Below are 14,330 nucleotides of genomic sequence, written 5' to 3' on the forward strand. Positions count from 1 at the left end.
CCAGGGCGTCTGTTTTCTGAGGGGCAGTGCGACCCAAGACCAGCAGCACAGTCCGTTGTACAGTTCTCTGGTCCCCTGCCCGCATGTTTACTCATTTTTCAGCGTTCAGGTTTTTTGCCTCTGGCGGCACCCTCTGGGGTCATATAGTTCTCCGGTCAGGCAGCCTGAGCGTTCCCTTCCCTAGGGGACACTGCGTTCCCTTCCTCACGCTCAGCGGTATTGAGTATGAGCTATGATTTGGGTCGTATTTTACAGTCCATTTAAATTTTTATTTTTGAGTGTGACAGTGTCACTGAGTATTGCTTCTCCTTACCAGGCACTTTTGAAGTTGTACTGGAGTCAGGGGTTGCAGAGGGGAGGAGTTATAGATTTCATTGTTAGTGCCAAATCCACACCTTTCCACCTACAACCCCATGGTCCAGTGTCCCCCAGCCCGACTTAGGATTTTTGGGTAGTTACCGTTGAATCCTTTTCTCTCTCATCGGCTGCAGCCCATAAATCAGAAAATACAAAAAGCAAAATTGCCACTGCTACACACTAGGAATTACTTTGTATTGTAACACTCAAACATCCAACACTGTACCGCAGGGATCAGACGATTCAGCAACTGTGTACCTGCACCCATTATCAATTGATCATATCCCATCCAAAAATCTTTCTACCAATAATTGTATTTTTTCAAACCATATTAAAATGGAAGACAGTCTGCTCATTTCAGGGGCTTACTGAATAGGGAGAGGATGTGTACTTGGCAACAACTATGTAGTTATAAAAGGAAAATAAACCAACTGACCAGAAAAGAAGTCACATTAAAATTCAGTACTTCATAAACACAATTTACACCATAAAACAGTATTTAAAATAAAATAAAAAAAGGTCAAAGACAATTACAATTTTATATTAAATGAGAGATTACAAAAAATAGCAACATCTACATGTAAGATTGTCAAAGACTCACATGCAATGCACACTGGGGTAAACAGGCAGAACAACATGTTTTGCTTAAAATCTCGCTGGCTTTTATGAAGAAGAAAAAAAAACAAAAAAACAAAAAGCACAAAAATAAAGGAGTACATAAAAAAACAAAAAACAAAACTTTAATTGTATCTGTTTGGACATTGGATTCACTGAAAATGATCATTTAACAACAATAATTAAAATAAAAATGTATAGTCAGTTAAAATAGGTCATTAGCACCTTTCTAGTGCTGGAGAGCACTGCATAGCCTGTGTTGGCACTGAAGTGAAAAGCATTTTGTAAACGCCACATCTGTGTTTCGGGATAGGTTAATATTTCTGAATGTGTGATGCTCAAAAATTGTACTTTATTTTCCAAGAAACTTCTAACTGAAATGCCCCCTGTCGCTCCAGCACAGAATGGTGTAAAATGAAATAAGAGATTTGGTTATTACAATATAGGGAGGGTAGCTAAAATACATTTGAAAAACAGAAAATTAAAAAAAAAAAAAAAATTTTTTTTTTGCAAGTTACATAGAAATTTTAACTCAAAAAAGCAAAACCTGCTTAAAAATACACTGTACCCAGAGTGGTAAAAACAAAGACTTTTTTTGCTGGTGCCCGATTCTCAGAGATTGTGTTCGAGTAGCTTAACCCAAATCAGTCCATGTATTTTCCATGAAAAGTGATAATTTGGAGGCTCAAGAGATTAGCTGTCGAGGAAAAAAATAAATAAAAAAAACACTTAAAATAATGTAATTCAATGTGTACAAGGGGGAAGGGTGGGATTGACTGAAACTTGTACATAATTTAAAATTAAACTTCATATACTATCAGCACATGGATCTCTAACATGCTACACAGTTATGCGGAGGTGTAATATAAACACCAGCACTCACCTCTTTAACTGTAGCTTTGATGAATTTTTTTCTTGAGACCAAGTCATAACTGGGATAGTGCTCATTTACCTTAAATATAAAATGAAAAACACAATCCATTAAAAGCTTCATTACATGAAAATTACTACAATATTGGTTGTAGGAAATCACACACACCCTTATGCTCACTAGGCTGGCATGGTGTTCCAATTATAGTACACACAAGAGTCAAAATACTTTGACCAATAGATGCCATACCTCAATATTTATTTTTAAAATATGGGCCCAATATATAAAACTTTCTGTATATTATTTAGATTCATACAGATCTGATTCTGTATGCCAAGCAGGGAAGAGGCTTGCATACACATGTCCACAATTAATAAAACAATCCCAGTAGTTCTTCAGCATGTGATAACTACCTTCCTGCAGATTTCTTTCATTGTGACTTCTTCAAGATTTGCGTCAGCCAAAAGCTTTTTTACAGTTTCTCTGAGCTCATCATCAGTAGGTGGCTTATTCACCTTTTTGATCAATGGTTCATCGTCCGAGCTGTCATCTGACTCACTTTCTGATTGAACAGGTTTCTCTGCAAATAAATACATTTATGTGCACTTTACATGGCTATTAGCCAGACTCTTGATCACTCCATTCAAGCAGTTTACAATGAAAACAAGCAATTTATACAGAACAGTAATTTATTGGACTTCATAGCAAAATAAAAATGAATCTATACATAACAATCCGGAAAGGCTTGTGACGCTAGAGGAGCAACCAGATGCAGGTCCATCTTTAAGACTGCTACTTCCCACCAGCCCCCCCATCAGTTAGTTTTGTTTAGATCAAGACCCACAGGAGAGGAGGGAGGGGAATGAGAAAGAAAGACAGTAAAAACCATCTCTAAAAACCATTAAACATTACAAAAACAACAACAGCGTAAAAAGGCATGTGTCATAAGACAACACTAGATTGCTGCCTCTAAGCACAGTTACGCACAGTGGAAGCACACTCAAGTGTAAGCAGAACCCGGTGAATGTATGAACAGTCAACTTGGTGGCAGTCCTACAAAGCTATTTAGCTGAAGCTCCACACTACACAGACCAGGATGCACTCAAAAACCGAAAGTGTGTGTCTTGAGATTTTCCAATATCAGTTGTCCAGCCTCAATGAAAGCCTGACTAATAGTGGAAGTAAACCACCTAGAAATGCAAACTCCTTTTCTGAGCATCACAGGTGACCAAGAGACCATCAACAAACTCCACCGAATCGAAGTGTGGCATTCAACATCAGTTTAAAATATAAGCTATACGAGACAGAAAAGGGAGATGTACATGAAGTACGTCCCGTAAAAACATCTGAACATAATAGGGCCAATTTTCTCTGAGAGAAAACAAAAAGTCGAAACCTGAAAGGGTTGGGCTAGATTTTTACCACCTTTCAGCACACAATGAGGCATAGAACACCTTGCGGTTTATTTACGAAGTATCAGATTGTAAAATCAGACACTTCTGTTCGCATTTATGCTAGATATTTAAAAGGGCAGTGCTTTTACTAGCAGTGTCTTGCTAGTATAAGAATTGCCTTTTTAAATATCAGGCATAAAACACAAACAGAAGTTTCGGGTTTTACAACTTGATACTTCATAAATAAACCCCTTTATTTTCACTCCGGGATATTGTTTTGAAGTATGGACTCGTCTAAAGACATCGGAAGAGAGCGTAACTGCTGCCCAATCTTAAAAGCTGGAGTATGTGGTCACCAGTGTCCAAGACCAAAATGTTGAAGGGCCACCCTTGACTTTGGTTCTATACCCTCAATCACAAAAGAAGAGACAGATATAAAGCATAGGAACAGATGTATGATCTGGTCAGACAGACGTAGACTCGATCCACTTCATTATTAGTTCGGCAATGGAACACTACATGCTGGTCCGCATCGAAGGCAGAGAAAATCTTCCCTAAAACAGCCAAAAACGTGCAAGACAGCAATGACTTCAAGACCTTATCCTCCTGCAGGAACTGGGTGATCAAGGGCTTCAAGTCCAGAATGAGACAAAAAAACCCATCTGATTTCTGCACCACAAAAATAGTATTAAAACCCCCAACCGGCTTTTTTCCATTTGAAATTACAACCTTTGAGTAAAGATTGAATGACTTTCTGCAGATCAAAACCATCTGGGAAAGGAGCTCAGGAGATGTAGGAAATATATACTGCCTCTCACCCAAGCGTCTATTAGGGGAATTGAATCCCGTAAGAGAAGCAGACTGGCTTCCATTACAAGAGATCCTGGGTGGGACTATGGAACATCAGGCTTTTTGGAAGCGGACCAAGCCTGTTTGCCTTGCTGATGACCCTTTTGAGGGACAGGATTTAACACTGACCCTTGGAACAAAACTGATGAAACCCCGAGTCTAGATGCAATAACAGACTCTTGCGTCAAATGACCTGTAAAATGATCTCATCCTGTTTTAGAGACAACAAGACCTCACCTGAGTACAGAAGGGATTTCAGAGTCTTTTTAGTCTACATACCATTGTCGCTAGATTTGAACCACAGGGTCCTGCATGCTGAAACTGCACAAACCAAAATTATGTACTCCGCATTCTGAGCTTGCACCACTAAGGTGAATAACTCTGCAATTGGTCATCTGGACAGTAAGACCTTAGAGACCAATAATTCATTATCCAACCACGCAGAAGACATGCTAGGTCAAAAGAAGTCCCCAGCCGTACAAAAATGAACTTAAGAAGACTTTCCACCTTTCGGCTTGTGCCATCTTCAAGACCTGCAGCACCTGGGATGAGAATGGTAGTTGATGTTGACAACCAGCATACATCCACAAGCAAAGAAGATTCTCACAAAGTCATATCCTTGATATACAGGCATCCTAGCAAAATAATCCACAGGGGTTCCTGAAGTTCTAATCTGGCTTAGTAACCAGGTGCAGAGAGGGAGGATACTAGTCCTGATGTGGCAATGTATGCTTAAACAGCAAATATTTATGAATCATTCCAGATTCGGATTCCAGGATGGCAAGTGCCTGGCATACCACCAGGTACCAAGACTTTCTCACTCTGCTCACCCAAACTCACATCCTCAAACAGACAGGAAACCACCAAGTCCAAATCATGTGCCACTTCACCCCTATTCTTGGGACTAATCATAAGAACCTGACTCATCCCAAGCCCATAGCACCAGCTTACACTAGCACAAAGTAGCCATGGAATTTTAAAAACATTTTTACACAGAGCAAAACCCCTAAAATGAATAAGCTGATGAAAAGATGCAGCCATAAACCACGGCCAGGCTGGTACCATTACTTTAGATGCAGAACCCCTGTCACTGGAAACGCGGAAGCCCACATCGGTAAGGTTGTGCAGGCGGTGATAGCAGCCAACACTCCTACCAGCAAATAAACGTTGGGCTACCACCCAGACTTTTCCGACATTACCGTAAAGGAGATAACTAGCAACACGATAAAAGTAAAATACAAATCAGAAAATAAATCTAAGTCTCTTGTGTTAAATGACACAACATAACTCCAAATATGGCACCTTACAGCAGGAAAGGTAGCGTCTGGAGATCCTAAAATTGCTGCCACTTCTGATGGGATGTGGTGTGTTGACAGGATCACATCCCACCAGGACCAAGACCCAAGACTGCAGCTGTCCCTACTGACAGCCCTATTTTCCCAACTTAGACCCTAGTCTAGTCTTCATGCACCAGTCCCACCTGGTCCGAGCCCCTGGACTAACCTGGCACTCCTAACGGACAGACACTTAGTCCCAGAGCCCACGGTGACTACACAGTATATGGGAGGTTTTACTCTGGTGCACATTGGTGATTCTACCGGAGCCTTAAGTGTTGGGAGCGGGAGCTCTGCAATTGTGATACTGCATAGAAGCTCCTTGCAGTAAGCACTGAACTAAAGTGGCCTATAGCACAGATCTAGATTAAAAAATAAAGCTAAATAAATTAAATAATTAATGGTTGCTAGAGCAGCCCCATGCCCTTGCACTAAATTAAACAGAGTTCATGGCAGGCAGACATAGAAGGAGGAAAACAGACAAAGGTCTTCAGATTAAAAAGTACCTGAGCACCTCTGGCACCCGCTACAACCCCAACTTTAATGCAATTTGACCTGGTTAATCCTCCTAATTGCTAGTCCTCCAAACTTATTTGTATATTTAAGAGGTAGAGTATATGGTTTCCCTTGAATAATACTCATATACAGTGGTGCCAGCCAAGTCTTTTACAGCAATATACATCCACATGCAGCAGCACTCATCTGGCATTTTTTCAAAAATACATACTCCAATTTAGATTTTTCAACGTTTCGGGTTTATTTCAACCAGTCATCAGGATGCAACAAAGAACAAACAAAAACATAACCACATGGTGAAATGAGACGCCAGGACTCCAGTCGGCTTAGTCAGCGGCACCTGCAGGACATCCGAAACACACGTCCCTGGAACAGCCTCCGTTGGCTCGGCAAACCAGCAGCGTCTCACATCAAAGAGATCCCCATACCCAACCTGACAAACAATATCAAAACAAACAATGGTGCAACCCACGTATATCCTACAGGACAGCACATCATTAAAACACATCTCAGTTATAAGTCCAAATTGTGTGCGTCCTTAATATAATATACTAGACTAAAAAAATCCTAATATTCTAGCACCATGGCAGAATTACAGTAACTATCCTCAAGAATGCTATAGGAGTAGCAAAGATCTGATCTATTAAGACAGAACATGTATTAAATACACAGCAAATCTCACGATACAGCTCCTACTACCCAAATATATAAATACTAAAGGGACATCTACCCAAGATCTATCAGAGAAACACATTAAAATGATAAAGGATCGTTCATACCTCTTGGTTTAACAGTATCCAACAAAAAAAAAAAATCCATTTTGTTTCAATCTGCAATAATTTTTTGTGCCGATCACCCCCTCTGGGATTATCAGGCACATGGTCAATAATCATATGCTTAAAACTAGATAAGCCATGTCTGTTCAGCAAAGTGTTTTGGAATAGGTTGTTCTGAGGACTTACCATTAAGAGCCGCTCTGGTTGCGGACCTATGCAATGCCATGTGCTCCCTAAAATGTACGCATGGTCTTACCCTATACAACATAGGCCGCGTGGACATTTGACCATGTAAATAACTGCTTGTACAGGTAAGTGGAAATCTGTTATTAAAACGTCTTTCAGTGTGTGGGTGGATATAGTATTTTCCAACAGTCATATGCCGACACGTCATACACCCTATACATTTATAGCATATAACTTCATCTGTTCAGTTATATCAGATTTCACCAGCTGGTCTCGTATGTTTATTACTCTTTAAACAAGACATCACCTTTATCTGTTTCAAGTCACACAGATCTTTGTCTCCCTGTATGATGTTCCATAGAGATCGCGTCGCCTTCTCTACAGATTGATGGGAGGTATTATATTTCCTCACCCAATGTAATTTATTTTATTCTCTTTCAGAGAAAACTCTCAACAATTAATTCCTCAATATTTTGTTAATTTTATCCACAGACTCTCTTAGGAGATGATCAGAGTATCCTCGCTTGCTAAATTTATTAGTCATAGGGCCTTATTTATGTGAGTGATAAAACTCGCTGTGTGATAATGGTGCTCCAGCCAATCAGCTCCCAACTACCATCTGTTTGAAAAATGGCAGTTGGGAGCTGGAGCACCATTATCACACACAGCGAGTATTATCACTAGTTTTGAGTGATAAAACTCGTTGATAAATAAGGCCCTGACAATACTGACTTGAAAGTGTATAAAGCAGTAAAGGATTTAAGCACATATGTGGTATACAGTCCAGCCGAGAAAAGCGGCGGCATTGTTGTGCAGAATATCACACAGTACTGTGAGGAACTGGATAGGCAGTTGTCTGACTCTAAAGTATATTAAAAACTATCTACTAATCCCACAGAGGATTTTAAACAGGAATTTGATGCACTCCTAGAAGGAGCTGTACTGGATGGTTTCATAGACTCCGAGACTTGTACTTTTTTTAAAAACAGACTTTCTGATAGTCCTTTTAATATATATAGGCCCATATTCAATTTGGAGGGAAAAGCCGGAATCGGCGAATACGTTTCGCCGATTGCGTAAATTCGCCAGGCGGAAAAGTATTGCCATATTCAATTTGAAAGACTTTCCGCCTAGGCGGCAAGTCAATGCAATGTGATAGGCGAAAAAGTTTCGCCTATGAATAGCAGGTGGAACAAAGTGCAGAATTGGGGGTTTTCGGGTGCAATGTTGCCAGCCCAAAGGGAAACTGGCAAATTTTTATTTTTTTTTGTAAAAAAAACACTTTAGTACACCCCCCCAAAAAAAATCACTTTCATTTTGGGGGCAAAAAAAAAAAGTTGGGGGACAAACTTAAAAACTAGCGAATTAGATTCCAGGGGGGGTCCCCAAGTATGCCCCAGGTGTTTTTTTCATTGCTTGTGGCAGGTGGTTTTTTCAAGATTTTTTTAAACAAACTTTTGCAACTTTAAAATATGCTGGCTCCAAGTTTCAAGTAGCCAAAATTTGCTGGGGTAAGTTATTTTCTGCAAAAAAATCTCCTGAATACTATTCTTCACCACTTATACAAAAACGCTATTTAGCAGCTATTGAGCCCATTTAAAAACACCAAATACCTTCAGCAAGCCAAATCTGGGGTAACCATAGCTAACCCCCATGTCAGAGCATCTTTTGGGGGTATCAGGCTGATTTCCCCACATCTGGCACGACTTTCCGCTTGTTTCAGTTTAGCCGGGTCCCGGTTTTGCGTACTTTCAAATGGGATACGTGGCCACGTGCGCAAAACTTTTCCGCATGCAAAACAGATGAAGTAGGTGGAAAGTCCAGGAGACGCAAAAAGTATCGCTGGTGCAAATCAATTTGAATACGGCTCATAGTCTCCCGAAAATACACAAGAGTCTTGAAAACCCGCCGGGACGGCCGGTTATCTCAGCTAGAGGGACTTGGTCTAGTGTAATTTCTATATCCAGCCATGTGTGCAAGCCAAGGAGACAATTGGGAGTATTGGGCACAATTCCAGACTATGGACCTCATTCAGTCGGTCGAAGCGGCCACACGGGAAAAGGGTCCGGATATGCAAATGATTCCCTCGCAAGTTGCGTCCCTAAGTTCGGATCGGTAGCTGGCCGACCAAGGGGAGGAAGCGGCCGGAATTCCAATAAATACGCCCCATTCTCGTACGCATTGCACGTCATCTCCGGGCATACATGAATTAATCGAGACCATCGGGAACTGGTCGTAGAGCTTAAGGTTGACCATACCCTCTCTTAAGCTCTACGATCATGTCAGTGTAAAAACCTTCCATGTCACATGTGCCATGACGCTACATTGTTAATTATGCACTCCCATAAACCGTATGCACTCCCATAAAACGCCGTTCGCATAATTAGGCACGCCTGCGTTCGGATCTCCACTCCCCCGTTTTCAAGCACCTTCCCCTGTTACCACCCACAAACGCCTCAATCTGTCACTCAAACTACCGACCTGGCTGTGTTCAAGGAGAGAGAAATTTCTGATCATAGCGGCTAGTTTGCGCACGCGCATTGCGAACTTTACGCATGCGCAGTATAGTGAACATCTGTGGCGTACGACCGTGCGGCCGCTTCAACCGACTCTGAATGAGGTCCTATGTGTGGTGTGCACCATGGATATCACAAGTCTTTATGCTAATATCCCACATCGAGGTGGGATACAAGCCATGCATGAACTTATGCATAACAATCCTTTGTATAAAGGACCAGATCTGAGTTTTTTTTTGTCTCTATTGGAATTTATTTTGCATGGGAATTGTTTTTATTTCAATGGAGATTATTGCAACAGACCGGATGTGCAATGGGGTCACATGTGGCCCCAGCATACGCAAATTCCTATTTGTTTTGAATTGAGAAAGAACTCTTTTTCAATAGCGATACGAGATAAAATTTTCTTTTACTCCAGATTTATACAAGTTGACATATTAATCATAGCTGTGCAACCAGAATAAGATATCTTGATTCAAACCATCAGCCGTATGGAATGTCCAATTAAGTTTACGTACAATCTAAGGGCCTGATTCAGAGCCGAACGCTCTGACCAGAGCGCTCGCTCTGAATCAGTGCCCTCCTCCGTGAAAATGGAGCAGCCTCCTGGCCGCTCGCATAGTTGTGGGTGACCACCCACAGCTTATGAGAGCGTCCATGATGATGGTCGCGATGGTCTTGACCATCGGTAGGGTCTCGCTGCCGCAAGCCCTGGAGTGATTTTGGCTCTATCAGAGCCAAAATCATTCCCACTGACATCACTAGTGATGTCAGTGGGGCCGGCTTCAGACGGTAGGCGTTCCCATGGGAACGCCTCCGTCTGGCAGGCACAGTCCCGGCACGCCCACCAAAGGGGGCGTGCTGTCAATCAACATCGACAGCACGCCCCCTTTGGTGCGAGACCCGGAGAGATGGAGAGCCCGTCGCTCGCCGGGTATCGCGCATGCGCACGACGGAGCTCCCTCCGTCGTGCGCATGCACAGTGGGGGAACAGCGACCCGCTTGCGAGCGTCCTGCGCTCGCGAGCGGGTCTGAATGACCCCCTAAGTCTGGAGGAGATGGTAACATCCAGATATACAATCTCTTTACATCAAAACAAGTTGACTACCGAAATTTATACCAAGCCAACTGACCGTAACACACTGCTATTGTCAAGTAGTCACCACCCGGTGGCCGCGAAATAGTTTACCATACTCACAATTACGAAGAGTAAAAAGAATAACTAATGATGAAGACAAACGGTCATCTTGATTGGAGACTATGGGCTCGATTCAATTGACCGCAAATTAAATAGCGCCGGAGGTCGGGGAATGCCTGTTCTCCCACCCCTCGTGCCTTAAACAGGGTGTGTAGTCACGAGGGGCATTCTCCGACTAAACTTCCTGGCGTTAAAGGCATTAAACAGCATCGCGCCTGTACTTTTGTCGGATTTCTGCTCGCACCCCTGGGTGCGAGAAGTAATCCTTAATAACGCGCTGAATGGAATAACTCCGGGAGCTCCCTCCCAGCGCTAATTAGTTTGCGGTCAATTGAATCTAGCCCTAAGATTAACAAATTTAGAGAGCGAGGATACTTTGATCATCTCCTGAGAGAGTCTGTGGATAAAGTTAACGAGAAATTTTGTAGAATGAATTGCTGAGAAAATCTACTCTGAAAGAGAATAAAAAAACAAATTACATTGGGTGAGGAAATATAATACCTCCCATCAATCTGTAGAGAAGGCGACGCGATCTCTATGGTCCATCATACACGGAGACAAAGATCTACGTGACTTTAAACAAGACATCACCTTTATATGTTTCAAGAGAAAAACACAAGAGACCAGCTTGTAAAAGTTGATATAACTGAACAGATGAAGACCATGATGCCTATACAAACTAAAAGGAGGTGGATGCTATATGCTGACACGTCGTACACCGTATACATTTATGACAGTTGGAATACTTTTTCCACCCACACACTGGAAGACTTTTTAATATCAGATTTCCACTTACCTGTACGAGCAGTTATGTTATTTACATGGTCAAATGTCCACGCGGCCTATGTTGTATAGGGTAAGACCATGCATACCTTTAGGGAGCGCATTGCATAGGTCCGCAATCAGAGCGGCTCTTAATGGTAAGTCCTCAGAACAACCTATTGAAAAACACTTTGCTGAACAGACATGGCTTATCTAGTTTTAAGCATATGATTATTGACCTTGTGCCTGATAATCCCAGAGGGGGTGATCGACAAAAAATGATTGCAGATTGAAACAAAATGGATTTTCTTTGTTGGATACTGTTAAACCAAGAGGTATGAACGATACTTTATCATTTTAATGTGTTCCTCTGATAGATCTTGGGTAGATGTCCCTTAAGTATTATATATTTGGGTAGTAGGAGCTGTATCGTGAGATTTGCTGTGTATTTAATACATGTTCTGTCTTAATAGATCAGATCTTTGCTACTCCTATAACATTCTTGAGGATAGTTACTGTAATTCTGTCATGGTGCTAGATGATTTTTTTAATCTAGTATATTATATTGATAAGGACGCAAACAATTGGATTCATAACTATGAGATGTGTTTAATTACGTGCTGCCCTGTAGCATATACGTGGGTTGCACCATTGTTTATTGTGATATACTGTTTGCCAGGTTGGGTATAGGGATCTCTGATGTGAGACGCTGCTGGGTTGCCGGGGCAACGGAGGCAGTGCCGGGGATGTGTGTTCAGGAAGCATCCGGAAGTCCTGCAGGTGCCGCTGACTGAGGCGGTGGGGGTCCTGGCATCTCATTTCACAATGTGGTAATTTAAGGTAAAATGGTTATGTTTTTGTTTATTCTTTGATGTATCCTGATGAGGGGATGAAATAAACCCAAAATGTTCAATATGTATTATTGAAAAAATCCCGATGAGTGCCGCTGCATGTGAATATATAAGATGTACATAAAAAAAATAAAAATAAAAAAAAACAACTTTATATAAATGCAACTTTCATTTGTCAAATAATTTTTTTTTTTTTTTAAAAAAAGGGAAGAATAGGGAGAGAATGTTTGCGCATTCCCATCATACAATAAATACGTGGCTGGTCACATTCATAGAACACATACACCTTACCACAATTAAATCTAAAAGTTCAATATAGCTTTGAAATAGAAACACTTGGGCTTAATTACTCAATACCATCATTAAATTGAATATTTATAGCGCAGAAATGGATAATGGTAATTCAAAATTAATGTTTGTATGCCAACATTAAGGTTCCCATAAATAAAAAAATAAAAAAAGAAAGAAAAATGCATTTATATTTGTAACCAATATCATGTTAGCTGTTTATATGGTTTTGTCCCCAAGAACAAAGATGAAGCACACCACCATATGACCCAGCTACTGAAACAGTGGGAAGAGGTTGTTTAAATTCTCCCAATGAGTGGAGTGGGCATTTCTACTCTTTCATAAGTGGAGATAAGTAACAAGGACCCTTGTTCAATGCAGAAATACAAAGGAAGACTCATTTTACATTATTTTGTAATGTAATTTCAGTCTTGATTTACCTTTCTTTGAGCTGCTTGCAGTTTTCTTGTTTGTAGTACTGCTGTCTGCTTTTTTTACATGTGCAGGTTTTGTGGCTTTTTTACTCTTGGGTGTCACTTTTGGTTTGGCCTTCTCTTTTTTGGGAGTTTTCTTCGGTGGCTACACAGAATGATTAAAATCAGGCTTAGAACTGAAATGAAGGGAATAAAGTGATGAAAAAGGTACACAGCAGAATATTTAACACACTAAAATACCTCCTCCTCTTCCTCCTCCTCACTCTCTTTTTCTCCATCTGAAGACTCCTTATCCTTTTTCTCATCTTCACTACTAGACTCATCAGGCAAAATCACATTAGATTTAACACTTTTGGATTTCCGTGCTGATCCCGAGCTACTACGTTCCTTCTTACCACCTTTTGGAGACTTTGATTTGGATTTTGGCAATGGCTGAAAGATATAGGAAATACAAAAACTAAAAATACTATTAAAAATGGATTTACGTTACATTAAAACTCCCTTTCCCCTACGAAAATCCATTAACTCATATCAAAATAGTACTTTAAGTCCATGTAAAATGATGGCAGACATCTTGTACTGTTCAGTATGCAGTACATTACATTCCTGTGTTCCCTGTCATACAGGTAGAGAAGATGCATTGATAAGTATTATGCTTGGAAACACATGCAATAAATATTTGTAAGAGCAATGAGTGATGTAAGAAATCCACTCAGCTTATGCCATACTTTCAATTCAAAATCTTTCATAACCCTCAACCACTATTATGCTTTGGAAACTGTTTCTATGAGGCAAAGAAATGCTGAGCGTTCTAGAATAGACATCAATGGTAACTGTCCAGTGACAAATATAATTTGTAAAATATGGCACATCTTAACATGTCCTCCTTATAATAAAATAGATAGATATATATATCTATATATCTATCTCTCTCTATCTATCTATCTGTTACTACGCATATTTTGTTTTCACGTGAGCCATGGCACTTTCCAATAGTAGCAGTTATTTCTGACCGACTGGGATAGCAGCTAATGAGTGGATATATCACGCAAAAAGGATATTTGACTTGATGGTAGGGGGAGGGGTGGGTGTCTAGGGAAATAAAAATTATACAGAGGCCAGGGTTGCCTGGTTTAAAGTGGAGTTGTGACTTCTTAAAAAAATAAAAAATAAATAGGATTTTGGTACTTACCAGTAAATCCTTTTCTCTGATTCCACAGGGGACACTGGAGGTGCTTACGCTGGGGTATAGAGGCGTGGATAGCTGAAGCTGGCACTTTAATTTAGAAGTGTGAAGTTCCTCCCCCTCTATTCCCCACCAGCCCTCAGTTTAGAAAATGAAGACAGAGAGGAGATGGAGAACAACCGGAATGAAAGGAAGAG

At 40.8% G+C, this 14,330-nt stretch overlaps 1 protein-coding gene across 1 annotated transcript in view; it reads right to left on the minus strand.

Annotated features, from left to right (window-relative positions):
* Positions 1–877: 877 nt before the first annotated feature.
* The window catches only part of DEK (DEK proto-oncogene), a 58,911-nt gene continuing 45,458 nt past the window's right edge, over positions 878–14,330 (minus strand). The window contains exons 7-11 of the mRNA XM_088475847.1: positions 13,188–13,379; positions 12,954–13,092; positions 2,257–2,423; positions 1,856–1,924; positions 878–1,669 (exon numbers count right to left, since the gene is read on the minus strand). Of these exons, the coding sequence (XP_088331973.1) occupies positions 1,658–1,669; positions 1,856–1,924; positions 2,257–2,423; positions 12,954–13,092; positions 13,188–13,379 (579 nt within the window). The 3' untranslated portion in view covers positions 878–1,657. The remainder of the gene's footprint in view (positions 1,670–1,855; positions 1,925–2,256; positions 2,424–12,953; positions 13,093–13,187; positions 13,380–14,330) is intronic.

This window comes from Taudactylus pleione, unplaced genomic scaffold (assembly GCF_031769625.1).
Source record: "Taudactylus pleione unplaced genomic scaffold, aTauple2 ptg000179l, whole genome shotgun sequence".
Lineage (NCBI taxonomy): Eukaryota > Metazoa > Chordata > Amphibia > Anura > Myobatrachidae > Taudactylus > Taudactylus pleione.